Below are 27,953 nucleotides of genomic sequence, written 5' to 3' on the forward strand. Positions count from 1 at the left end.
CATGTTATAAAAGCAAAATAAACCAGTACTTCATAATTCATTATGAATAAAAACCGACTGTGTTTTTGCCTGAAGTCTCTTGCCACAACACAACACGCATATAGCACAGTTTAAATCAGGCTTGCACCAAAGTCAGTTCTTACGAATAAAACAATTCTTTTACACACACACACACACACACACACACACACACACACACACACAGTTACGTAACCTGTGATGGTTTGTGAGCAGCAGGTTTGAATAATGCGGAGTGAAACCTGGCATTAAAAGGATTAGCAGCCAAAGAAAACACAGTGCTCTGTCCAGACATCAGAGGACAGAAATGATGCTCACATCAGCAATAAAAGGGGAGGAGAAAAAGGCTGTAAACATGTCCAAATGATGCACTGATACTATGGGCCTCTACACAGGATTGATTTTAATGACTGGTAACTTTATAAGTTGTGTGATAAATTTAATTAAAAGAAACTAAAAAAAAAATATTTCTGACATCTGTAATGGTCCTGTAAAGTGACTGATCAATAAATCAACTGATATTGACCTATCACAGCTATATCAGCACCGTTACCCCACACAGGCGCATTGTATTTGTGGTGGCAGTTGGAAAAAGAGCCCTGCATTTACATGCCAAAGGAGGGTCACCCACGCTTTTCCAGTAAAGTAGTAAACAGTATAATTTATGATGATAACTGATGGTAAAAAACTGCTTTGCAGTCGATTCCTCATCCTGCAGGTGAACTCTTAATTCCACCATCTACAACTGCAGGCCATGTTCTTCTCTGCAGCCTCAGTTTCAAGCAATTCCAGTGCAGAGATCGTTCATGAATGACAAAGAAAGTAAAACAAAGAGAAAGTATCAAAAATGTGATTTTTGTAATTTGTGCACCACCACAGTGAATTTTAAATCAGCTTTAACTCAAAGGGTTTTGCGATTACAGCTATTTTTACACATAGTCACCCAATTTTCATTATAGGAACCTGCCAAATGCTGTGTTTTCACCCTGAAGATGCTCTGCCAGACCTTTAGATCAGCCACTTTCAGATGCTGCTTGTTTGTGGGTTTCTCTGCCTTCAGTTTCAGTGTTTCTTTCTGTTAATTTTTAATGCTATGAGGGAACAGGCTGAAAATCTGCACTACAAACTGCATTAAAATATAATATGAGGATATATATATATATATATATGAGGGGTTTTTTTAACCTCCCAAAAATCAAATCCTTAAGCGTCTGTGAGGGTGGAAAACTGAGTCACACTGATGTCTGGGTTACAAACCTTTACAACTCACACCTGCTACAGAGTCACCACTTTAAAAGCTATCACAAGGTGTTATAAGTGTGTTTGTGTTGGCTGGTGGGAGGCTGTTATTCTCATACAGACACACAAGTCTGACTGAGTCATCTGCACCTCTCATGCCCTGCTCTACATCTCAACAAATTTCCCTCCATATTCAACAGGTTTCTCAGCCAAATCAGGGAAACCAGTGGGCAGAAGCAGCGGTACTGAAATTCTTTTTGGCCAGCGGCATCAGCACAGTCATGTGTTTCTATTTTAGAACTGATGATGTGCATTAAACAATGGTCTCTCCTAGGGATGGGCATTATTCTAATGAATAGCCAGCAGCTAATAGGATGTAACAGAACAAAAACTAATGACACCATGCTACTAAAAAGCACACGCTGTACTCTTTATGCACAATTATAGCTTCTCACATCGAGAACATTTAAGATGCACTTCCTGTTTGCACTACGAGAGATATTGCATATGTTAATTGAGCAATACGATTAATGCAGGAGTTCAGACATTCTCAGACGACAGAGTGGGAGATGCTACAATAGCTGGGAGAAAACAGGAAATAAAATGATAACCTCCATGATAATTTTGTGTCCCCATTTTCACTTTTCCACCACCAGACCTGATGTTGAGGGTTTTTTCTGAGCTGTGATATCATCATCTTTTAAGGAAAAGACTGCAGCAGTGGTCAGCTGGCTAGTGCAACAATCAAAGTTTTAGACGTCATCTCTTGGTAACATCAACCCTCACAGTCAACCTACACAATGCCTGAGGAATATTGAGCTCTGAGTCTATACAGCGATTTTCAAAGCTGTGAGAATGAGAAAAGCCTCATATGAACACTGCCAGATTATTATCTATTTCTATAATGTAACAAGCAAGCTAGATATAATTACAGCCTGTTACATTTAGTTCACAGAAGTATGACTTTGTGTTGATCAATATGGTGAGTTTACACTGTGTATTATTACCAAACAGATCAATCTGTTGCCTGAGGTCTGTGTAGACACATTTCTGGGAAGGTGCATGGGGTTATGGTAAAGTGTATAGACCTACGCCACAAATTTAATGCAGTACTATAAATAAAGCGCAAGCCCCTTAAAAAGGTTAGGGCTTTTTCAAACCAACAGCTTAACGGTAGGATAAAATTATCAATAATCAAGTAAAGCTATTCAGATTAGCATCTCCACTGCACACTTTTCAGTATTTCCTAAAGTTAACTTTCCCCATCTGTAATGCATCTTGAAAAAAAATGCAAAATCCTGAAACATTTGCTAAGAGCAAGGCTTTTAGTTCACATCACAAGTGCAATACTTCTGTGTTGCCTACTGTTTTATCTCACCATCACCTATCAAAGAAAGTATCCTAAGCATTTCCTTTTGATTAATTTGGTTTGCCTTCTACATATTGTTGCTTCTCTCCCATCCCCCCTTTTGCTGCTACCTGCAAACTAATTTGAGCTGTGGAAATACAAATATAAACACTGAAGGTTCAGGGAGCAGCAGAATTGATCAGTGATGGATCACTGAGGAAATTGGGTGCACTAAGATCAATAATGCTTTGGTCTTTCCAAATCTCTTAGGCTTCTTCAGAACAACAAATGCCTACCAACAAAAACACAATGATACAAAAATGTGTCTTTGTATCTGTTTCTTTCTTTTTTGTAATGTAAGGGAAACAAAATGTTGCTATTCAGTTTTTCTTTACCTAGCATCAGCTGATAGAAGAGGAGCAGCAGATCAATAACTGGAAATGTTAAGCTCCAATCCCTGACCCAGTTTCCTCTTTGTACTCATGTAAGATTACAAGTGAAGACACGAGGACGGAGCACTGAGTGGATTAGCCAACGATAGCGCCATCGTCACCGCACCTAAACCCCTGACGACAGCAGAGCTATCATAAGCGCGGCTTAATGACAAACCAAACAACAAAATGTTGTTTCCTGCAAGCTCTGTCACGCCACTTTCACTAAGACGACCCTTATCTGGATATTTCTGCTTTTGTATCCAGCTTCCTCTCAAAAGGTTAACGAATATAAATGTTCAAGCATAGCTACAGAGACAGAGCTAAGTCATGTGATAACTATGAGAAGTATTCTCCGACTAATTACAGCTCAACAGTGCCAGCTAGTGATGATGAAACTAGTTGGCGCTGCCATATATTGGTTGGTACATATACTGTTTGTAGCTTGTCAACATGAGGATCAGATAAGTGAGTCTGGGTAGCTGCTTGACTGCAAAACTATCAAAAAGATGATTCATAAAATACTGTCTGATTTACCAGTGAGAGCTTTAGCTTTAACTGTAAAATCAAAAAATGACAATAAAACATCAGCACCATCCTGCGGCGACAACCAGGATGCAATTCAACTTTTCTCCTGTAACTCCTTGAGAAAACTGGCCTGAAAACACCAGGATCTCATCATTTCTCTCATTTCTGCCTCCTCTGTCCTTCTGCCTGTGACCTGAAAATTTCATATCACTACAGCATGTTGAAGCGTCTCAGCTCCCATAATGCATCTGTAGGAAAGACTATGTTGGCACACAGGTGGCATAAACAAACCACTTCTGGAGGATGACTCTTTAAACAACTAGTCCAATTTCTGCCCTTCATCATGCATGCGATTACAATTCATCTTATTATGAGTGTCATTACATTTTTGTTCAAGTCACCATGCTGATATTTACTTGACTAAAATTGAATTCTTTGTTCCTCGTTAATAAAAAGCTGTTGTAGTGTGAGCTTTGAACATTTCTAGCCTTTTTGAAGTGGAAAAAGTGTGTGAAGAAGTGCTCTAAAAGGAGCCAAGGACTCATTTTCTGCCTCACTTGAGCTGGACTTCCTAACCTGCGGATGAGCTCAGTAGGATGCTTTCATATGTAAAAAGATACATCCGTGTGATATTTGGGAAGTTTTTAGTAAAATCAGCAGCAAACATCGAAAGATGAACCAACACACTGCCCTCATATTAGACTTTGATCTTAACAAGTTGATACTAACAATTTATTTACAATTACACTACGAGGCACACCATAAGTGACTGTGACAAAAATACCCTATTCCTACAGTTCCTAGCCTTCCAGCCTATTACATTACATTTCCCTAACACAGTTATAACAGCATAAAGAATTTGATAAGAAGCTGTAACAGGCATTTGTTCATTCAAGAGTGTTCTGAGCATTGAGCCTAAAAGGAAATTAATTTCTCTTTGCTTCACCATTTCCTCCCATTTTACAAATATGAAATAAAATAAATAACTGTTGACTGTCACAGACCAGCAAGGCGAGGCTATAATTCTAATGCAACTGCCCGTTTGAGGGTGACCAGGAGGTATTAACTTGTGCACTCTGCCATCTGCTGGTACATTCCTGCAGCCAAACTTTCTCTAATTCAGCACACTCCACACTGTACACATCTTTATGGTGAATTGCTCCTCAGAGAAACAATTCAAATTTGGCTTCTCGTAAACTGACTTGTGAGCTGAAGTTCACCATTCTCAAAAACAAACCTTCTCTGACATTAAAAAAACAAAACTGAAAGGTTTCTTTGATACCTTTAGAATTAAACTGAGACGTTTTGCTTTAATGAGTATCAAGGTTTCACAGGCAAATTATAGAAAAGAAAAAAAAACTGCCATAAAGACATTCTGATGCAATTTAGATTGTGATACACCGTAGGTCTGAGGCATTTTTTCTTCATTATAAATTAGTTTATGTATAAACCTAGTCAAATGATGCTGATAAATTGGTTTAAACTAAACTCTCAGCAAGTTTCCCCACACATATACTAAGCCTATTTCCAGACAAAAAAAAAAAAGATTAATGAAGGAAAAGTTTATGGTCCTGGCTTAGACCATGTCTTGAACCAACACCTAATGAAGAATAATATGAGCTCTTGGCTGCTGAAAAATAATAATTTCGCAGATTATGAGACTTAGAGACTTATTATATTAACTATATTAACATTTCTCTTTGAAGCAGCCTCTGCTTTCCAATTATAACTAAATGAAAATACAAATAAAATATCTGTAATAAGTTAACATCTCAGGATTTGTTCCCTAACGTAGACCTGCCTCCGCCTGCCCTTGTAACAGCCTCTACTACAGTTAACAGGACAATACAAACGCAAGCCTGTGATCTCAAACAGATAACTGCTCATTATCTTTTCAGTCCGGTCTACATGGGAAGGTCACCTATATTCACTTCAAACACCTATCATTCATTTAGCATGAACACATAATATTAACCAGGTGAGTATATTAACAACGAATGTCTACCAACTGTTTATATTAGGCCCCATATAATTTGCTCAAGTACTTACAGGCACTGTGAGAAAATATTAGTGTACCGTTTTCACAGCCAACCCTACTTTTCATCAAGTCTAATCACACCTTAAAGCATTAAAGCAACCGTGCAGTAAAGGTGTGCATTTCTCACATTTCACCACTCATTGTCTTCAGTCACCCCAGTGCCAGAGCTTTCCCTGCAAATTAAAATAAATAAATAAAAATCTGGTTCCCACAAAGAAAAGTCACCAGGACTAATTTTTTTTCCTTGTTTTTCTTGTGGATTTAAAATACATGTCAAATATCCAAAGGAAAAGAAAAGGAAAGAAAAATGACATGAACATGCTTTACTTCTTCCTTCTTTTAAGGAAAAAACTGCAGTGCTCCTCAATCATCTGACTTTACAGAGCTTTCCTCACACCTTTCATCTAACAGCAGAGTTGAGATTTGTTAAATTAAACTCTTTAATCTACTTTCTGGAAAAAACAAAGTGCTATGATTTTCTGTCATCCACACCTGCTCTTCTGAAAGTGGTAATCCATACATTTAATATGTAATGAATAACAAGTACTCTTGAAAAAGTGCTGTTAAAGAGACATTAAACATATTAATAATAATAAAAAAGCATTAAATGAATGAAGAAAATATAAAAGTAAATGGGCTATGAAACTCAAAAACAAGAACCATTCCTGGACCCAGGCAGGTTAAACGGAACATTTTTTACTGTAACGAGGGGAAAAGTTGATCACAGTTTGGAAAACTGGTCTTTAAAACAAAAACAACCTCTGTTTGCTCAAAATTTGGCCATCCTGCATGTGCTGAGGAATTAAAAAAGAATAAATTATGTTTTACAGGTTATGAATTTATAGCTCTACTGCATTGCTTTTCCCTCCCAGCAGGACAGCTAGCGTGCCTGAAAAAGAGGACTGAAAGAAGAACGTATTTAGGACTCTTAGGTTTAAATGTGCTTCTTTCAGGACTAGAAGCAGCATTCAAACCATCCCTTGACAGTCCTAGTCTGCACCCAATGATCCTGGTGTCTGTTGGCAGTCACTGCTTGTTAACCAGCAGGGGGTAGTACAGCACTGTTTACAGAGCTCAAAACTGCACACAGAGACACAGTCTAGTCAGAAACCGTGCCAGTAGCTGTCAAAAGTTAAACTATGAGCAAAAAATAAATAAATAAATAAAATAAACCAAACAAACAGTCACTCTAGTCTAAAGACATCTGAAGTTCAAAATAAACTCTTGGTTTTTTGTTATTAAGTGTATGCATCCAAGTGCATGTCAACACAGACGCACAAGTAAAAAGTATTACATATAAATATTTGCTGATACCCAAGTATTATATGGGAAACGGTTTGGTACAGACACTGAAGTACAGGACACAGAGAAGTATCTCAGTGCTTTACTCATGCTAATAAGAGAAGCAGCTGCCAGGACTATTTTTTTTGGGGGGGGGGGGCTCCAGCAGCCTTCCTCATTCAGCTACAGAGCATAGAGAAAGGGATTAGCTCACACAAAGCCAGAGTGAATGAATATTGAAGCCTATGGGAAAGCACCCTGACTGACTGAAACTCTCACATCACCACAGCCAAGCAGACAAAGTATCAAACTGCACTAGCCTGAGATAACCCAACACTGTTTAGCTTTGGTATTTATAGATAACCCTTTTATTTTAACTCATTTCCAATTAATAGGATTCTTAAAACATTTCTCTGCTGGCGTCCATCCTTTTTCAACTTGTGGCAACTGCCTTAAACCAAGAGTTCAAACAAGTCCAAAATAATTTCTTGCACATAGTGACCATGTTTAATAGTAACACCCACCATTGTAACATAAATATATGACAAAATACAGAAAAGCACAACAGGCCCATTTAAAGTGACATAGCTCTACTTCAAACCTCCAAAAACCTAAAACGTTTGCAGATTTTCTCATAACAGCAAACTGATTATCTATCATTGTTCTGTCACGATAACAATATTAAGGCTGTTCCTGCTACTACTTCAGTAGTTATTTAAACAGTCCAAAAGGTAACAAAATGCTCACAAAACATTCAAAAACACACAGTCAAATGGACAAAGTTAAGCACTGGCCACACAAATATTACATGAATGTGTTTCACAAGGCTTCAGTCACATTGTGATGTCAGTTTACCCTGGACACAGCAGAAATAAAATATTTTCGACATCATATTGCAGAATTGTTACTTCTTACAGCTATCTTTAACCTCGCTCATTTGTATCACAGGAGAGACGAGTGGTACTGTCCGTCGAACCTGCAGCCCCAGTTAGTGGCAGATAACTTCTACTACCCATTAAAACTTGTAGTAACAACACCACAGCAGCTCTTGCAAATGTCTTTCACTGATACTTAAAAAAACCAAATTAACACTTGTTTTTCCAAGCATGCTTAGTCATTCCTTTAGAACAATTTAAAATAATAACAACTGTTGGTGCTGACTAGCATGGGCAGAAACATTTAAATATCAATGAGCTGGGCACGCCCGCGATGACAATCAAGTGATAAATGTAGTGATTAACACCCAACTTGTCTTTTCTCTACACAGGATACAACACCATTTAGATGTCATGACTTTTCAAAAATGAAATCCTGATACAGCTTCACTAATTACACCAGATATCGTTAGTAGTTGTATAATTGTTACTTTGGTGTTTACAGACCACCTCCATTTTAATTTGTTATATGATAGCATCATTGCTATTATTTGTTGTAGGGTTTTTTTCCCCACATTTTCTCGATACATTGTGATAAGATTGGGTTGTTACAATATCATAGTTTTACATTCACAATAACAGAGAACTTCACATATCTCATAGGATCCAGCAACACTATAGAAAATGACTTGAAAATAGTCTGCAGGAATGATGAGAGCATCAATCGATGGAGAAAAAACAAAAGCCTCACAACTATCAATAACTATGTCTCCGTTATCCTGGGATGACCTTTGGTAGCTGTGCTGTTGGGCTAAGAGCGAACAGAGACATAATGACAGAAGCAGAACAAACACTATGAAACACATGGAGTACAAAGAGGCAGCAATCCTTACACCTATAGCAAAGTCATGCACTGCATTTTTGCTTCTACATGTGTGTGAATGTGTGTGTGTTAAACTCCTGCAGCTGACTGGACAGTGCTCTGGCCACAGGAATGCCGGCCATGATTCAGCACATTGCCTGCATGTTTAGGGGGGATGACAGTGGCAGCCCACTAAAGCCTAAAAATAAAAATGCGTGACTGAAGATGAAATCAACAGCATTTTAAAACTTATGCATACACCCAAAAAAAATGTGTCACGCATGCTGTTCGCAGCAGGAGATTTTGTGTTTGTATGTTAATCCCCCTTTTCCTCCATGTTTTAATACAATAAACTTTTCAAACAAATAACTGTAACAACACAGCGTCTCTGGCACAATTTCCCCCAACAATGTACACATTTAGATAATAACAATACCACGTCGACATCAATATGTAGTGATGAATCCTGCTCTTGTTTGTAAAACAAAATCTAACTTGTGTTAGTTAAACAATACATAACATTACCAAGAAAACGAATATTTCTCATCCTGGGGTTTAGTTCAGTCAGGATGAAACCGGATTTTGTTCACTGAATGGCCCAAAGTAACAGGAAAAGGCACATACGTCTGTGCGACAACTGAGCTCATGGTGTGTGTAGTCACCTCCAGAAATACAAGAGGTTTTGCCAGCTTTCATTTAAAACTATGGTAATCATAATGGTCAAAAACAGCATGAAAAAAAAAAATTTGTAAAATTTATCTGGAAAATGTTCAAGTACTCCATCCACAAGCATCACCACCACCTATACAACTTAAACCAAAGCAGAGCCTCTGAGAACCAGCTGCATCCCTGAAGTGGTGTTCAATCAGCATCTGTGAACGTACATTTCAAATCTTTAACAGCCAACCTAGCACGGCGCTTTGCTCTGCTGAACAAGTTAAAATGGGTTAGACTTTTTTGGCAAAAAAAAAAAAAAAAAAAAAAAAATACACTTTTCTGCTGAAACCACTGCTGAGCTAACACAGTGGTCATACTAAAATGAATGAGGCAGGCTTTTTTTTTTTTTTTTTTTTTAAAAAAAGGGAGCTATTGTTGGTCCAAACAAGTGTATAGTGTGTTTCAAAGTGTGAAAGCTTAGGGGAATGTGGGCTGGTTGGCAGCATGATGGCTATCTCTGCTGCTGCTGTTTTGAATGTAATCTTCCCCCTGGCAGTGCAGGGAGCCGGTGTGTGCGTGTCGTGCCTGTTGCTCATTGTGGGGAGATCAACGAGATCCCTAAAATTCACAGCACACAGCGGAAGTGACCTGAGCTGACCTGACGCAAGTTAGTCAGGTCTACTGGAGCTGGTTCAGACTACTGAGGACACAGCAGACGGGACCAGATGGAACCAAACTGAGCAGAGTCGCTCACTGCTGCCTTTCATCGATTCGATTTTCATTTATTATTGGCACTGACTTAACAGACCTAGTGTCCAGATGTTCTGGTGGGGTTTTACAGAAGAAATCTCTCTTTGTTTAGGATTGTAACAATTACAAAGCAATCTTTTTTCTTTTGTGCGTTTTCTGCATTGAAATTTGCTTCTAAGCTCTTGCTGTATGATGGGTTTTTTCCCCTTCAGTTGCAGAAGCATGATAGATAACTATGGGACACTATTCACAGATTTTATTAAATGAAGTATGGCAATTCCTGGGTTCCCTCGATAGGATTTTTTCATATTCTTGGATTAATACAGAGAATAAACTCTGTGGGAAAAATGTTTATGATACCTGAACATTTTTGTTATGCAAGATAATCTCACCCAACTCACTTTTACTGATCTCTAAAGTTTAACTGCCACTGCACAAGGTATACCCTTTAGTTACGCATTTTATGCTGCACTTAACTTATAATTCACCCAACTGCAAGCGCCTACCAGAAGTAGATACATGCCAATCTGGGTTTTAGGATTTACTCCTGTGACTCTGGGTTTTGTATTTCTTTTAAAAAGAAAAAAAAAAGCAGATACATCTAACATCAAAGTAGCAACAGGGAGGAAAACCAAAAACACATACTCAAGAAGTCAATATCCAAATAGAGTGATATTTGGCAAGAATCCTATTTCTATTTTGGGGATAACTAAAATGATCCATTTGATCCAAGTCTTACCTGACTCCTTCGTTTTATCCAGTCCTTTGTTCTTTAGATTCAGGGTCTACATCTTTAGCTGAAATTTCAACCACCTACATATCACCTGTGGATCTTTATTTAGTAAATTCCTTTGCTTACAGACTGCCTGATTGCTTATGCTTCAAAAGTAGGGAACATATTTTCTCAAACTGTTACATCTGTAAACTTACACAAGTCAAAAGTAAAGTTGACTACATGAATACATAATCATTAATTTAAAAGTTAATGATCCACAGCTATCTGTCACACAGGACATAAAACTTTTTGAAACAAACTATTATCTGCACATTATTAAAATTTATACTACTGAACAGCATGTTGGACATAATAATAGCTAGACAGGCAGCATAGCAGCCTGTTAACAGCATTCAACATTCAAGACCAGTGAAGGCAAATGGAGGATAAAGAAAAGAGACTAGAGGTACCAAAATAACTTGTGACCAAACGAGGAGCTGCATCTGCAGTTTGTCTTGTTCTCAGTTCAAAGAAGGCCCGTCTCATTTTGGGTTGTTTTGTCTATCACTGTGCTCTCACTGGGGGTCAACTCGTCCCACAGGTGAGGAAACGACGATGTGTTACACAAGGCTTACAGGTGATTTTCCTCACCACAGGTTAGTTTTTACAGCAAACTTTAAATCCAAGAGGCCTCATTCACATTAAGCAGTCCGACTTTTAACATCTTACTGATAATCCTTGTAACTGGTCCCAATTATGTTTCTGATAGCGTCACTCCTCACCTTGGACAACTAATAACCAAACCACAGCAACCTTCTCACAAACAAGGTATTTATCAGTTTCAAAATGGATCAAAAGCCTAGTTCAGTTTTGCTTTGTACAAACTAGAAATATTGTAAAGGTCAAACCAATTCTTTAGAACAATATAACTGAAAACCTCTTTCATTAGATATAAAAGCCTAAGCCCCCCAGACCTGTCAGATCAGAGAATCAATAACTGTTACAGGTTTCATCCAGGCTTAAAACAAAGGGCAAAATGTGCTTTTATTGTTTTAGCCAGACTGCTGTGGAACAAACCTCCTCTTATAAGATTAGCAAAATTAGCTGCTTAACAGAGCTAGGGTCCCAGCGGCAGAGGGCGCTGCGAGGGGTCTAGGCATCTCCCTGGCCACCACCTCCACCTTATGCAGGGGGACACCAAGACATTCCCAAGCTAGCCAAGAGACAATCTCTCCAGAGGGTCCTAGGTCTTAGCCTCTTTCCACTAGGACATGCCTGAAACATCTCACCTAGGAGGTGTCTAAGAGGTGTCCAGGAGGCTCTCTAATCAGATACTCGAACCCCTTAACTGGCTCCTTTCAATGTGGAGTAGCAGCATTTGTACTTCGACCTTCGCCCCATCTCTAAGGAAGAGTCCAGCCACCTTTCAGAGGAAGCTCATTTCCACCGTCTGCTTCCACAAACCCATTTTTTCCCTCAGCCAAAGCTCATGGTCATAGATGCGGGTAGGAATGTTGATCGACTGTTAAGTTTTAGAAACACCTTAAATTTTTACTCTTTCCTTTCCTTACTCATTGCTTGGACATTTTATTTTTCATTAATTTGATATATTTTGGACCGTTTTTTATCATTATTATTATTATTTTTTTTAAATATAGACTTATTTAAATTAGCACTGATTTAGCAAGATGCTACAGAAAAAGTTTTTGCATTATTCTTAGTATTACAGGCAGCCTGTTAAGGACAACTCTATGGCCCTTTGAAAAATACTGTTAACAAAGCCAAAGAGCCATTATTTATGGTTTTGGTTGTCTGGTGGTATTTTTGTCCACTTATAAAGCACTTTCATGCCACTATAAGTCATACACTCATGACAGGGGGAAAAAAAGTGTGACTCTAAACCTAAATAAGCATTTGCTTAAATAAAAACTTCATTACTAGTAGTAGCGATACAATGTGAAACCACCAGAACCTTAAAAAAAAACCAAACAGACCATAATACAAACTTTTGATCACATGTTCCCACACTGCCATATTTACATTAATTTCAGTCCAATCGTATTCAAGTATTCAAGCTATAATCACTGTTGGTACCAAGTTTTTGTAATTATTATGAATTACACTGTATTACCCCACTATTTCCTTGTTATTATCAGGCTGTAATACACAGTGAAAATATCACTCAAATCTGAAAAATCCACACAGGGGCCAAAACCTGGGCAGGTATCACATTTTTTTGAGCAGTTAGAACAATCTCCATGACAAAGTGCCGTCACAACAAATGGCCCAAAACTGCTGTAACGTTCAGCTGTGCTCTCTTTATATAGCACTAAAGTGTTTCACTACAAGTAAACAGCAATTGTTGTGTGTTATGCTGCTGACACCTCCCTCAATCCTACCACACATACAGACCGAGCCAGAGAGCACCAGAAAACAACAGAGCAACAACATGCTGTGTATGAGCAACAGAGGCAGCGAGAGGGAGGTCTCGCTGAGTATTTACGATCACTTTTTAACCGGGAGGTGAAAGTATGAATGGCAGAAGGAAACTGAACACTAAGATTGTTCAGGGGGGACCAGAAGTTAGCAGAAACCTCTCAGCGCAGTTTGCTGTCTTAGTCTTCTGCTTTGCTGGTGTTCTCTGCTCAGATGCGTCATTGATTTTGTTTGTGTCTGCCCCGTTCTTGCTGATGGTTTGTTTTTTCATCAATAAACAGGACTGTTTCACTTAAGAGTGTGGTGGGAAAACTAATGGCCTGTAATGGATGGTAATGGATTGTGTTTTTAGTGTGCCTTTCATCTGAGAAAACTGCCCTCCCAACCTGAACATGCTCACACGGGGACAATAGGCTAACCTTCATGACAAACAGCTCCATCTATTATTATTTTGTTTCCTCATTATAGAGAAAAAAGTTACACTGCTGCCTAATTCCACAGTGGGTGCATTATTATAGAGTGGACTGAGTTTGTTGGGCCATAATAAATTTAACAAAAGCTAATTCTTGCTCGCTAAAGCTAGTTAAATATTAAACTAGCTTTAGCTTATATATTTATATTCTTGCTAGCCAAAGCTAGCAAGAATATAAATATACAAGTTACCTCACTTGCTGGATTCATAAGAGGTCTCATTTTTCCCCCTCTTCAATCCAAAACTTTTCATACCTCTAGCAAATATCTTTTCATAGCCCAAATATCACAAGTGTTGCTATCAACCTTAAAAAAAATAAAATAAAATAACAAAATAAAATGAATCCCTACTACTCCATTTAAATAAATAAACCAAGCATGTGGAATAACATCAGAATTTGCAGAATCTCCAAAGACGTCACCACAAAATTAAGGATGCACTGACAGTGAAATTCAGTGAACATACTGAAGCCAACTGCCAACACAAAGAAGAATCTTTAAAGAGAAAGAAATGCTTTCTCTATGCTTTGCATTATCTGAACATGTAGGTAGAAAAATAATGTTGCAGATAAACATCAACCACCGGCACTGGTTAACGTCTCATTATTTATTAACATGCTGATATGAATATCCAATGCGGATCCTTCCCTACTTAAAACTGTAGGTTAAAGTTTAGCTGTCTTTCAATGACAATCTGCATTTACCTTAGGTCACAAACTGAACCAACTGTCGCATTCTTGTAATTTTGGGAAAGTTTTAAGGTTTCAAAATAGGACTTAAGAAAACAACAGGTGGCATCGCAGCAGCTATGTCCATCTTTAAACACTGCAAGGATCTAGTGAATAGATAGACATGAACGAAAAGTCCCAACCCTAATGACGTCACTCTTCTTACATTTGACTTGCTGGGAAACTTATTGCAACATTACTATAACATGTGATGATTATCATCATCATCATCATCATCATCATCTACCCGTTAGCTAGACGCAACATGTATTAGTGTGTTTATATATTAAAAACAAACAAACAAACAAAACAAACCCTGCATTCTCAATGAGAAAGTAGAAATATTAAAAAAAAAAAAAAAAAAAACTAGCACTAGTGTGTGTGTGTCTTTTTTTGTGCTTCTCCTGTGTTATGGTGTCACACTAATTTGTCTCCTCTGCTTTGCTCACTGTTAGCATAATAGAGAAGCAGACAGGTTAAGTGAAGATTAACACTACTCCACTTGACATACACTTGTGTACATCATTACCGTAAGTGCAATGAAAGCTTCCCCACAGATGTTAATCATTCTAAAACCAAAAGAGACATTGACCTTAACATTTGACATTATAACAATCCCTAAAGCTTTGCAGCCTTGGCAGGGAACCTAGTACAGACCCAAGTATTAGTCCCCCACCAACTTTATGTTACAGGACAAAATTTCACCCACATTCACTGCCTGAGAGAAAAAGCACCTTTCTAGACAATGAGGACCAAACTTGGCACTTCTAGATTCTCAAAACATTCTGGCCTGGCTGGTAGAATATGTAGGTTGCATATGCCAAACTACACAGACAGGGATACCTCTATCACAAATTCTAGCTAACAGAGACTGGTACAATTGACCATAAAATAATCTCTGTCTTCAAGAAATATAACTTGCCTTTTCATTTTGATGGTTGCATCCACAGACGCGCAGAGATATGGGGCAATTGAGAGGGAAAAAGAGGCAGACATGTTGAGAGCAAGTCGATCAAAGCAAGTCGATAAACTGTATATCCAGGCATTGATGGGATTCTCATTTCCCAGTGGGGAAGGCACAAGAGGAATGCCAATAATAGTTAATAAACTGACCATTTTAATCTCAAAAAAGCAAGAAAATAAAACAAATAAATAAAAAGGAGGCTAAAGTAGAGCAAAGTGTAATTGATGAATTGCCTCATTAAAGCTAAAACAAAAACAACAAAAAATTGTGTTACAGTGGTGTGAAAAAGTGATTGCCTGCCAGAAAACATCTTGATTATCGCCAAGACTTGGGAAAATAATTCTGGACTGACAAGACAAAAGTTGAACTTTTTGGAAGGTGTGTGTACCATTATATCTGGCATAAAAGTAAGAGCATTTCAGAAAAGGAACATCATATCAACAGTAAAATATGGTGGTGGTAGTGTGATGGTCTGGGGCTGTTTTGCCACCTCAGGACCTGTAAGACTTGCTGTAGTCTGCTGTCTACAAAAACATTCCGAAGGACAATGTCTGGCCATGTGTTCGTGACCTCAAGCTGAAGCGCACTTGTTTTCTGCAGCAGGACAAAGATCCAAAACAAACCAACAAGTCCAACTCTGAATGGTTTAAAAAAAATAAATAAAATGAAGACTTTGGAAAATCTTGAGATGCTGTGGCATGACCTTAAAAAGGCATTTCATGCTCAAAAACTCTCCAATGTGGCTGAATTACAACAATTCTGCAAAAATTCTCTACAGCGCTGTAAAAAACTCATTGCCACTTATCACAACCAGTTATTTTTCCACATGTAGGATTGGATTTTTGTTTTCCCCTTAATAATAAACACCTTCATTTAAAAAAACAACAACAACAAAAAAAAAAAAAACTGCATTTATACTTGTGCTATCTTTGTCTAATATTTCAATCTGTTTGAGGATCTGAAATATTCAAGTGTGATAAACATCCCCCCTGCAAAAAAATAAATAAATTAATTAATAATAATAATAATAATAATCAGGAAGGGGGCTAACACTTTTTCCACACCACTTCTGACCAAACTTTTACAGCTTGCCAGTCTACAAAACCTCTGGTCACAAGACTCAAATACACACAAATGTGAAGTCTCACCTCACGAAACCACTTCCTCACATACAGGACGAGCCATGAGCTTGGGAGCATGCCAGGTTTTACTTAACATTCTGCACACAGGAACATTTGACATTCTATTTTTAATCACTATTAGCTGCCAGTAAACCCCAGCAGTGGCATCCACACACACACACACACACGCACACACACACACACACACACACACACACACACACACACACACACACACACCTCATTAATAACTCGCAGGACAGACCCAGAATATGTACAACAGACAAGCTCCCTCATTCAAAGAGACACATGCAGACAGATGAACTGGCACTCTGAGGACACCTAACTGTTAGCTTTGGCTCCGGAGGGGTTTGTGAGGACAGGGTCATCCCACATAACAAAAACTGAAAATATGGTCATCGACAGTCACAGAGAAGACCACAGGAACTGTACAACCCCAAATACAGCTCACAGATTCCCTGTTCACAACATACTTGTACACATATTTCTACCAGACAGAGAAAGCTAAGAAAAAACATCTCAGTGACAGCCTCTGCACAAAATTACCATAATGTTTCAGCAGAAATTTAAAGTTAGAACAGTCATTCCTCTGTTGTTGCCCTAGCGTTAGGGCAACAATTCAATAACAGTGGGCAGGAACTGTTAGTGACTGTTAAAAACATAAGTGTTTCAAAACTGTGTGTCCAAAACACACAGAAGGGCACGATGCCACAATGTTAAGCCAGACCAATGAGCAAAGCAGTTCCTATGTTATCTGACATGTGGTCAGTTCCTCTTTTGATTGCAGTTTAACAAAGGGCACTTCTGACAGCCCATTTTTCCCCAAATGACCACTGAGACCACATCAAGTGTTTCGTTGTTGTTTAAAACTCAGCATAAATTTAAAATTCTATTTTGAGAATGAAGTTGAAATGCTAAGAATAAGGTCAGCTTCCACAGTGCTTACTCTTGTTACCACTCTATTTATGTTCCAAAACAGAACTTAATTTCTTGTTGCCAAAAGACATTTTCAAGTATCATGTCACTAATTCATCTGCATAAGGCCTTTTGTAGAGGCTCTATATCTTGGGGCAACCTTTCTCAAAAGTCCAGCTAAGATATCTACCTCCTGTAATACTGACCATGCAACCATTTTTCTTTAGGTGGACAGCCGTGTTGCACTGGTGGCAAGGCTGCTCAATCATTGTGGTCATTATTGTAATCTTGATTATTCATTAATTTAAAAACCATGCAGTTGATCACAACAGCTGTGCATTTTTTGTCTTGGTAATAAGTGATGCTTTTAAATTAAGTTTTATTTTAACCCAAGAGGGTTGTCATTTAACGTAACTTTACATAGCAGTTTGTGATTAATAGATTAATTTACTGTGCTTTGTCTGCACAAGTCCAAATTTAGAATCACAAGGGAAATACCTTTCTTGAAGTATGCCTGTTATGCAGTCACGGAAGTGCATTACTTTTGTCAGTGAACATCAAAGAGAGGCAGAGATATCAGTAATAATAAAAAAAAAAAAAACCTCAAGTTCACAATTATTTGTGCACAAATAATTGCTTAGATTATTAAAAGCTGCTGCCTTCAGTAATTTGCAGCAGAAATACTATAAATTAAAAAACAATAATCATTGGATTTCGAAATTACTTTTGCATTCATTTTCACACCACCACTTTTGAGCTTTTAGGGAGGAGCCATGAAAACGAAACTATGTGGGGGAAAAGAAATACTGCAACGTTTTCATTTGTGTATAAGTGAAACGATTATCATCAGTTGCCTGTAGCTGCCTCCGTCACCAGGTCTCACCTTGTAGCTACCATGAAGGCCTCTTGAGCTGTGCGAGGTAGCTAAGCTGATGCATGGGCTTCTTTGTGGCAGCTAACCTTGTTACACAGGCTTTAAAGTCAAAAACACCTGTTAGCCCAGGTCTGAAACTCTCTCAGACCTCATGTCTCCTACCAAGCTCATATCTTTTATTCTTTTTCCCCCCCCATCTTCAAGGAAACTTGCTGTAAAAAGTCTGTTTTCTGTAACTGTACAGTGTTGAAATTACTGACAATAACAAGCAGCATGTTAAATAACTAAGCTTAACCAACAATTCGGATTATTATTATTTTTGCCATAATCATTATTTTGCCATAATCAAACAGCCTTAAGTTAAACTAATTTCTCATGTTGCATTAATGTATAGTGCCGGTTATCTGTTGGGTTAAAGTTGTTGCCAAGTTACCTGTCGATTGCCGGGCCCAGCGTCCTGGACCCACTCTTTGTCTCACTTTAGTTGTAAAGAAGCACAATGTTAGACAGGGCAGGTAACAGCCCTGCAAACCAGCACAGTTCTGTTTTATTTTCATCTGCAAAATGTAGGCCGCATCAAAGAAAACTGGCTTAAAACCACCTGACCGAAGACATGTTTATTTACACTATGCACAGGTGTTTGAGAGCACAGAAGGTAGCTTGTCCTAGCACTGTTAATGTTAGCCACACAAGCAGCTGTATGGTGCAGACTGACTAGTCTAAAAGTAAGAAAACAGAGTCTGATCCAGGAAATTAGTTACCAGGACCATTCCAATTCAAAATATTACCACTACCACTGATAGCAGGTAAACTAGATAGAATGAGCATAATTCACAGATATAATCTGTAAGCAGGGCTTTGGTTTGAGTGCTGATCAAAGACAATAATCCACCTGATCCCACATAGATTTCAAATTCCTCAGAGTTAAACATCATGTGACAAAAAACAAGTCACCCTTTAGTATCTACCCAGCTGACCCATAAAGGCAACCCCCCCCCCCAAAAAAAAAACTAACTAACATAAACTTCCATGTTGCCCTCCACATTCCCAGCTGTACCTGGCATCACTTCGCTAAGCGCTGACTGAGACTCAGGTATGCTAAACATCCCTAAAGCTATGAGGGCAAAGGTGACAGTAACACCAACATATTCATAAGACTTCAGATTGTTAGGGGTGACGGAAATGAAAGCAAGTCCCTCGTGCTGCACGGTGATTAAAATTCCTGTCTAACCTCAAAATATGTTCTTAAAACTTCTTGTGAGGAATTTCCAAAGGATTTCAAGTTTGCCAGTAGCAGAGAGAGAGAGAGAGAGAGAGAGAGAGAGAGAGAGAGAGAGAGAGGCTCTTAATGAAATCAATAAGCTTTCACTGAGGAAAAAAGGAGCCATGTGCCTTCATTTTCATGTGAATAAGCAACCTGGCAACTCTTGTTTCTTTCCTAAAGCAGAAAGAGCATTTCAAGACTTGCTTTGACTACAAAACAAAATTGACAATGGCTGTCAGTTTATTTCATACCTGTCTTATTCTATTGCTCATTAAGTCATCGACAACTGCTACTGTAATTTCTGCTTTTCAACAACAAAATGTGCTGAGAGTCTCTACAGGGAACTGTGCGCCCAGCAGAAAATGTGCCCTGTAAGGCAGACAGCCGGGATTTCAAGCAGGCGGGCGGGTGAGGTAAAATGTTGAATCACTGCAGCCACTTGATAAAGACAAGAAACGTCACATCCAGCTGAGCCCTGCGCTGTATCCCACTGACAGAGGACAGAGAGAGTGCAGCAGCTTGGCCTCTGTCGGCTGGTGATCTAGGATAACAACAACACTTTTCTTCCCTCACAGCTGCAACATTAAACAGTGAACTCATTCAGCTTCAAACAGACTTAAAATGCTGAGTACCATCACACAAAACCTTTTTTTTAATACCAAAAAAAACCAACAAAAAAAAACAACAAAAAGAAAGCCATAAACTGTTTACAGATAATCAAACAAATATAAGAAAAGTGAGAAAAGTGTAAAAATGAAGTCTCTTACCCATCCTCTTCTCCATCTACAGTCTTGAGACCAGCTGGTGCTGTTAAGGCACTGGCGGTGGCAGCGTTGCCCTCAGTTTCCTGACCATGGCCAGTGTTGGATCCAGTCTCTCCTCCAGACAGCTTGGGCAGCCCCAACAAACCCGACTGATGCTGGAGGAGCAGCCGCTGGGCATCTTGCAGCTGAGTGGTGGTGAAGCTCGGCAGACTGGCATACAGGGCGCTGGCCTGTGCAGCGTGAGCCAGGGCCTGGGCACTGCTGTGGTCATGGGTCAAGCTCACAGAAGACGGCTGGCTATGGGGAACTCCCTGCGGGGGCATCCGAGCGGTATTCCCAGTGTTGTGAGCTTGGGGTTGGGCCTGGTGATCGCTCTGAGGGTTGGGGGGAGGCACACTTGGTGCAGACGCCTGGCTCTGGTGGGCCGCTGTTGGCAGCTGGGTGCTCAGCCCTTGGTTTTGAATTTGTGTTGGGAGTGACTGCGGCTTTTGCTGCTGGCAATCCAAATGGCCTGGATGGCTCTGAGGCTGCTGGCCAACACCAGCTACCCCGACATGAGAGGGCATACTAGAGGTGGTAGACTGAAGAGAGTGGGGCTGCTGAGGACCTCCCATCATATGGCAGGCTCCGTTAGCCATCCCAGCAGATGTGGATCCAGCTTGGTTGGACAAAGGCTGGGAAGCAGCAGCAGAATGAGGGATGCTTTGCTGCGGCTGTGTGTACTCAGGTGGCCTCATCGACATCGTGTGTGCTTGGGGGGCAGCAGCTGGCTGTTGTGGTAGGGTGGCATAACCCATCTTCTGCTGCTGAACACCTACTGGGGGCTGATTAGCAACTGCCTGGGCATAAGTGAGCTGCTGCTGGGGCACAGTAGTGAGTCCCATGGTGGTCTGGTGGCTCGGCATGGATGGAGGCTGATGAACGTTTGTAGGTGCCGAGGGGGCCGCATTAGTTTTATCATGCTGTTGGGGTTGGGTGTGAGATACTCCCATGCTTAAACCGCTGGGGAGGATTCCTTGAAAGCCCTGAGGAGGGGAGTTGTAATCCTGTGCATGCTGTGGTCCACCAACATCTCCACTGCACACATTCTCGACATAATGGCTCAATGTACTCATAGTACTACTCACAGAACTCCCACTTGTGCTTTCTCTCTCCGACCCCCCAGCAAAGCTCTCAGAGACAAACTGCCGTATGCTGTGGGACCCAGGATCAGAAGAAGAAGTGGGGGCAGGAGCTGGGGTCTCCTTATCATAGAAATCAGTGCAAGTCCATCTGCCCTTTTTGAAGGGCTCAGAGTTAGAGTCCAGCTTCACCACTCTAAAGCGAGAGCTTGTGGTGGTGGCCACCACAGGGGCCACAGGAGCAGATGATACAGGAGCTGTGGTCGCAGCTGTAGCAGTTGCACTCACAGGCTGCTGCACAGCTGATCCAACTCTTCCATGGAGCCCGCTGGGGAGCCCTACGCCTCCAGAGGCACTCACAGCAACAGTAGTTGTAGCAGTCATAGCAATGTTGGAGTTTAAGTTTTGGTGTTGCTGGATCATGCTAGTGGGGGCCATAGGGTTGCTCCCCGCTGGAGCAGCAGCACTTTCTCCTCCTCCACTCCCTCCACTGCTGCTCATCACATTGAGGGGATAGCCGCCACTGCTAGTGCTAGCACTCGTGCTGATCCCCCCTCTCACAGGCACGTTGGCAGAGCTCAACATATTCACATTACTAACACTGCTGGTCTGGGGATTAACTATGCTAACTGTATTGCCAGCAGCAGAGCTGTGCATTCCAGGGATAGATCCCGGGACTGCAGTCCCCGTAGGCTGAGTGGGGATACTTGAAGGAGCAGCCTGGGAAACTCTCTCTTGAGGGCCGCCCATATTAGAAGGCATTTTCTGGGTGACACAAGGTAAAGCTCCAGAGGTGAGACCAGACGCGGTGCTCCCGGAGCCAGAGGACAGAGGGTAGACCTGGGCATGGTTAGGATGTGGAGGATGTTGATGGTGTACAGTCCCATTCACCATGGCTCCACTGTGTTGCTTCTGTGCCTGGTTCAAGGTGTGGGGGTGTGAAGGCTGATTAGGAGAGACCGCTCCAGGGGTCTCCGCCTCATGGAAATTATTCAACGTCTCCTCTGAGGAGCTTCTCTCTGCTCCAACTACATCATTAGCTCGGGAGAGGGACACATCCAGAATCTCAGAAGATGACAGATCCTCAGTGTGGGACTCATCCAGGTCGTCGTAGCTCTCAGTATCCTCTGCAATGCTGTTATTGGTACTAACAGATACCTGTGCTGGAGTCACACTTGTGATCTGGAAACCACTCTTCTTTTTTATCTGAGCTCCAGTGGACTGTGTGGGCTGGGGCTGGGAGAGCAGATTTAGGCTGTGGGGGGGAGGAGGATGATGGGGACCCGGGGAGGATGAGCCAGCAGGAGGCTGAATCAACAGGGAGGGCGGGTAGTCATCGCCTGGTACGTGGCTGTTATTAACCACCGGGTTAGCTGATGTTGACAGCCCGGGGCCGCTCCCGCTGCCAGTGTTGCTCCCCCTTCTGTGAAAGACAGCCTGGTGCGCCATCTTTCTAACACTGCCAGAGTCTCCTGCAGGGTCCGGATGATGCATTTCGAGAAGATCCGGGCGGTAGTTGGTCTCTGACAGTATGCAATAAGGCTGCAGCTCGTTAAAGGCGCCGTTTTGACAAAACTACGCTCAACAGACAAACGACCAAAAAAATTATCCAGAAAAAAACAATAGATATTTCAACGAAGTGCGCAGATATGAGGCAAAAGTTGTGCCGATATTTACACCCTTGTCTTCTTTCACTCGCTTCGGCGTTATCCTAGCGAGGCAAAAGAAGCTAGTGGCCGCTAGCGTCAGCTGATGCCAGTTCGCCGGTTAACTACCAGAGCTGTCCGTCTGCGCCTTTATTAAACACAAGCTAACATTTCTGTATGTTTTGTTGAAGAGAAAAAGACGCCACGCTGCAATGAACACAAAAAGCGGGCAAAAAAGCTGCTGAGTAAGTTAGCGTTATATTAAAAGCTAGCTAGCTGCCACTCTCCATCACCGGCTAGCTAAACACAAACTCGGCTGCTTAAACTGCTGGGTTTTTTATTCTTATTCTTTTAACAAGAGGAAACGAAGTGAAAGCGAGCCACCTTTAATCCGCAGTTAGAAGCTTTAAAAGGCGAAACACTTCTAGTAAAAGCGCCGTACACGGGTTAAATCCATTCCTCTGGGTCCTCGTTTGGGTTTTGCTGTATCACTGGTCCGCCCCGGCGGTAGTGTCGTTCAGTATGGAGCCTCCCGCACCGCTGCCGTGGTCTGCGCTGTCTGTGACGGGGCCGGAGGGGAGGGGTGTGCAGTAATATGGCGACCGCGCATGGCCGCTGCTGCCAGACATAAAGCAGTCTGGGAGAGGCGGCCACGAGCTCACGTCAATATCCCCGAAGCGTGCCGGAAAGTGCCGAGCCCAGCCGCTCCCTCCGAAAACCAGTTTAGGGCCATCACAATAGATTTTGTTGGTCTTTTTGAACCAGAGGAAATCAGTATGGAGTCATTATAGTTTTGTAGTTTCTCATTACTTTAAAAGTTTATTTAATTTTGAGTTTTTTGTTTTTCATTCAGTTTAGTTTCAGTTAGTTTTCAGATCAGATTTTCTTGTTTGTTTGTTTTTTTTTAATTCTCTGGAGAGTACAGAGAGTACACGTTTTTACAATAAAAATAACTTTTACAAAGTCATATAGACATCCAAAGTCTCAATTATAACATAAGAACATTTTATACCAAACTAACATATTAAACTAAGGTAATTTCCTTTTTGTTTGTATAGTTTTCCAAGTTCACAAAATTGCTTCAGTTAGGTTTTATTTTGTTTTAGAATCAGAATCAGAGAAACTTTATTAAGCCCAGAAGGAAATTGAGTTGTTGTAGCAGCATACATCAAACAGATGATAAACCATTCTTATAAAAAGTAGAAGTAGCATTACACCAGTGGTACACTGTAATAACCTTAGTCAAAAGATCCAGTATGGCTCACTCTAATATTCTTTGCAGAGTGGAAAAACCTGCAGGAAATACTCCAGTTTTATAAATAAAATGCATTACTGTTTCTGACACAGGGGATGCCAACATAACACAGGAGTGAAAATGGAAGTAAATTTAAACATGTTTCTAAATCAAGGGAAGTTGTTTGAATTACAAAAACACAAAATACTCTTGTTTAGTTGAAAAAAAAAGTATTTAGACCCTTAACTGAAAATCAACATCCACCTTAAGTGATGGATTACATACCTGTGGAGGTATAGAGATGTCTAGGAGAGAGGGCAAGGGGCTTTTTCACCAAACTAAATCCTTGAGAGAGAGTGCCTGTGAAGAACGGAGCAGAAGTGTGCTGGTACTAGTTTTCAAGAGCAAGAGTGATGTGAAGAGCTGCTGAGCCATACAATAAAGCTATGGAAAAGAGATCAGGAAGGAGTCTTTGTGGACTATAATATTTGCAGATGATGTTGTGGTCTTAGTGCGAGCAGGGAGCAGGTGGGAGAGAGTCCAGAGAGGTGGAGGTATGCTCTGGAGAGAAGAGGAATGAAAGTGAGAAAAAGCAAGACAGTATGTGAGTGAGTATTAGTAAGACCTGCTATGATGTATCTCTTGGAGATGGTGGAATTAACAAAAAGACTTTTGGGGGAGTATAATAACTCAGTTACCTACATTAATACTAGTTTAAAGAGAGACAATTGTTAAAAACAAAGGCTTGCAGTTTCAGGCACTAACTTCTAAACAATACAATAATAAACTAAATAACATAAACCTGAATTCTGTGTAATGATTAATTTTATGTCTATTTTAACGTACATGGGAAAATAATAAGTAATTCCATTGTTAGGTTATCATGTTCCCCTTTTATTGTACTCATTTAAAGAATGTGATTTATTTTGACAGTGAAAAATACTGAAAAGAAGAGGAAAAATGATGGAGGGTGTAAACATTTGTTGTGGTATGAGCAAAACATCCCCACAGCAGTGTTTGTGAAACAAAGGTAGACAGAGAGCTGCTAGATCCCTCTGCAGACACAGGTGTCAACCACACTGAAGGATTATTCTACATGCAGGTGCTGTTTGGGGCCTCTCTCGCCCTCACTCTCTCCCTTTTAAACACAGGAGAGAGAGAGAAATGTACACATTTGTTGGTTGGTAATGTTGCCACAGCAGGTCAACGAACTCTGATCTCAAACTCGAGCTTCTCCATTTTCTGTGTTCCGGTGTTTTCTGTTCATCACTGGATATACAGAACCAGTTCTAGCTCTTCTCAATCAGTCTCTTCTTTTCTCTTCTCTTTGCGCTGAAAAATGTAAATAATATGTTAAATTCAATTAGTAAAGGCATAGAATTACAGTGCATATGTTTCTTTTGCATGTGTTTTGGTTATCAGAAGCATGCTTTAAGGGAAATTACATTTCTTTCACATCTAACCAGAGGTCAGAGTTCATGATCCACAGAGGTAGATGCTCTAAACATGACGCAGGTTTCAGATAATGAGGTCAGCATATTTGCAAGGAATCCCTGACTGCTCCAAACTCTCAGGTTCAGAGATTTGGTTTTTTTTCCCCAATATTTTTCTATTGGATCAGTATGATGTCAAACAGAGTAGATATACCTAATATGGTCATCTCAGGTACACAGCAATAAGCACAGAAGTCAAACCAACCTGCTGTTCAAACCTTCTGTTTGTGTTGAGCAGCCAGTCACAAGGAAGTTGGGTTAAAGCAGTGGCTTTCAGAGCCAAGTCGAATGATGTTGATGCTGAAATGTGGGTTATTTCTTTTTAAAAAAGGGTCATGATTGGGGGAAACAATGGTGTTAAAATTAATGCTGGTGGTTTGAGAACCACTAGATTAACTCAGAATACAGAAGATAAATTGACTGGCTGCACCAATATGCAGTGCAAGATAATTGACTGTGAATCATATAAGAGATACTGGAAAAAACCACAATAGGTCCCCATGTAAGAAAAAATAGATGTCTTGTAGAGTTTGAGCAACACTGGCTGTCTGAGCTACTGTGAAATAATACATCATGATGACATCTGTGAGAAAAAACAAAACAAAACAGGGGAGGTAATGCAAGAAATAGAAAGAGGAGGAGTTGTGGTGGCTCACAGAGAGAAAGGAGAGACTAATAGTTAGTGGAGGAGGAGGAGGAGGGAAGAGAAGAGAAGAAGAGATTAACTGTCAGGCAAGCAGACAGGCTATACCCATCGATACAAATGATAGAGGACAAGAGAGACAGCAGGAGCCTATTGCAGTGTAAGCGTCTGGTGCTGTCAGCAGCTTTAAATCACCCTGGCACTCCACAAAAAAAAAAAAAAAAAACCAAAAAAAAAAACACAGCACTATTGTGCTGTGGCTCTAGCACTAATGAGTAATTTATACTCTGAACTCTGCATTGATTTTCTTTGCCCTGCTATGAAGAAAAGTAATCACTCAAAGGGTTTTCAGAGAAAAAGGAGAAACATGTTTTGTTCTTTATATCCGACTGAAAGACATCCAACTGTTGGATGTGCCCTAAAGCGATTCTTCCTAATTTAATTCAAGAACACCCGGGCAGTTAGGGAAGACGTATCTCGGGCAGAAGGTGAGTTCGCTTATTAAGTTTGAGCAGGCAGTTTGATTCCTCCCCCCCTCTCTAAGCTGTAATGTAAATGGGGTTAACAAGAAAATTTTATTTTCCAAAGAACAGGTGCTCATAAGAAGTGCAGACAGAACAAAAAAAAAGTCCAGGAAGTGGAGCAAGAACACTGCTGGGGATAGAACAAGACTCTCTAACCCTGATAAAAGTTTAGTGTTACGTTGCCTCTATGGTTAAAGAATAAATGAATGTGATTTCACTTGAAGATATATTGCCCTGTTATCCCTGCACCAATCAACAGGACTTCCTGGACTTTGTTATTTAATAGAAACTTCATCATTTCTGTCCAATGTGGTTGTTGTTACAATGACAAATTATAAATGAAAGAGGAATAAAAGGTCCAAAAACAACAACGGTAATTCAGCGTTTCTTGATTATGCGCTGCACAGTCAGAGGAACATTAGTGTGATAATGTGTGGACCGCAAAAGCTTTAAAACACTGCATGTTTTCTTTTGGAATGTGGCCATTTAAGTTTATTATGTGATTGTGTTTTCATCAAATCAGAACTGCATCCACACAAGCTAGGAAATACTTTCAGTGTGCTTGCACACAGCCCAGACCAAACACAGACGTGACTATTATGCGAAAATTAAATTAATTGAGGGATGAAAGGCTCTACATAAACAAAAAGAGCCTTTTGATTAACAAGAGATTTCTGAAAAGTGCACTTCAAAGCACTGAAGCTCTGTGGTGCATTGCACAGTTTTGAGATGATTAAACCCCAAATATTTCCATCTTCTGATCATTACAATCTTTCAGAACTGGGAAATATTTTACTTTGTCCTTGTAACTTTGCAAAATACAAACAAACCTTTAAAAAATGCTTATTCTTTTACAAATAAAGTTTTGATAACCTAATTTATTCGTGAGTACATCTGCATTCTGCTGCACGTTTCCAAAATGTGCGATGCTAGATAGTAGTTACCTCGGTTATCTTGTTTAACCAACTGTAGCAGCAGGTAATGATTATTCT

General features: G+C 40.2%; 1 protein-coding gene across 1 annotated transcript in view; it reads right to left on the minus strand.

Annotated features, from left to right (window-relative positions):
- Positions 1-23,650, minus strand: part of LOC146370442 (TSC22 domain family protein 1-like) — a 38,092-nt gene extending 14,442 nt beyond the window's left edge. The window contains exon 1 of the mRNA XM_084954761.1: positions 20,304-23,650. Within this exon, the coding sequence (XP_084810887.1) occupies positions 20,304-22,915 (2,612 nt within the window). The 5' untranslated portion in view covers positions 22,916-23,650. The remainder of the gene's footprint in view (positions 1-20,303) is intronic.
- Between the last annotated feature and the right edge of the window lie 4,303 nt (positions 23,651-27,953).

This window comes from Perissodus microlepis, chromosome 16 (assembly GCF_051167445.1).
Source record: "Perissodus microlepis isolate ML-2025 ecotype Zambia chromosome 16, ASM5116744v1, whole genome shotgun sequence".
NCBI lineage: Eukaryota > Metazoa > Chordata > Actinopteri > Cichliformes > Cichlidae > Perissodus > Perissodus microlepis.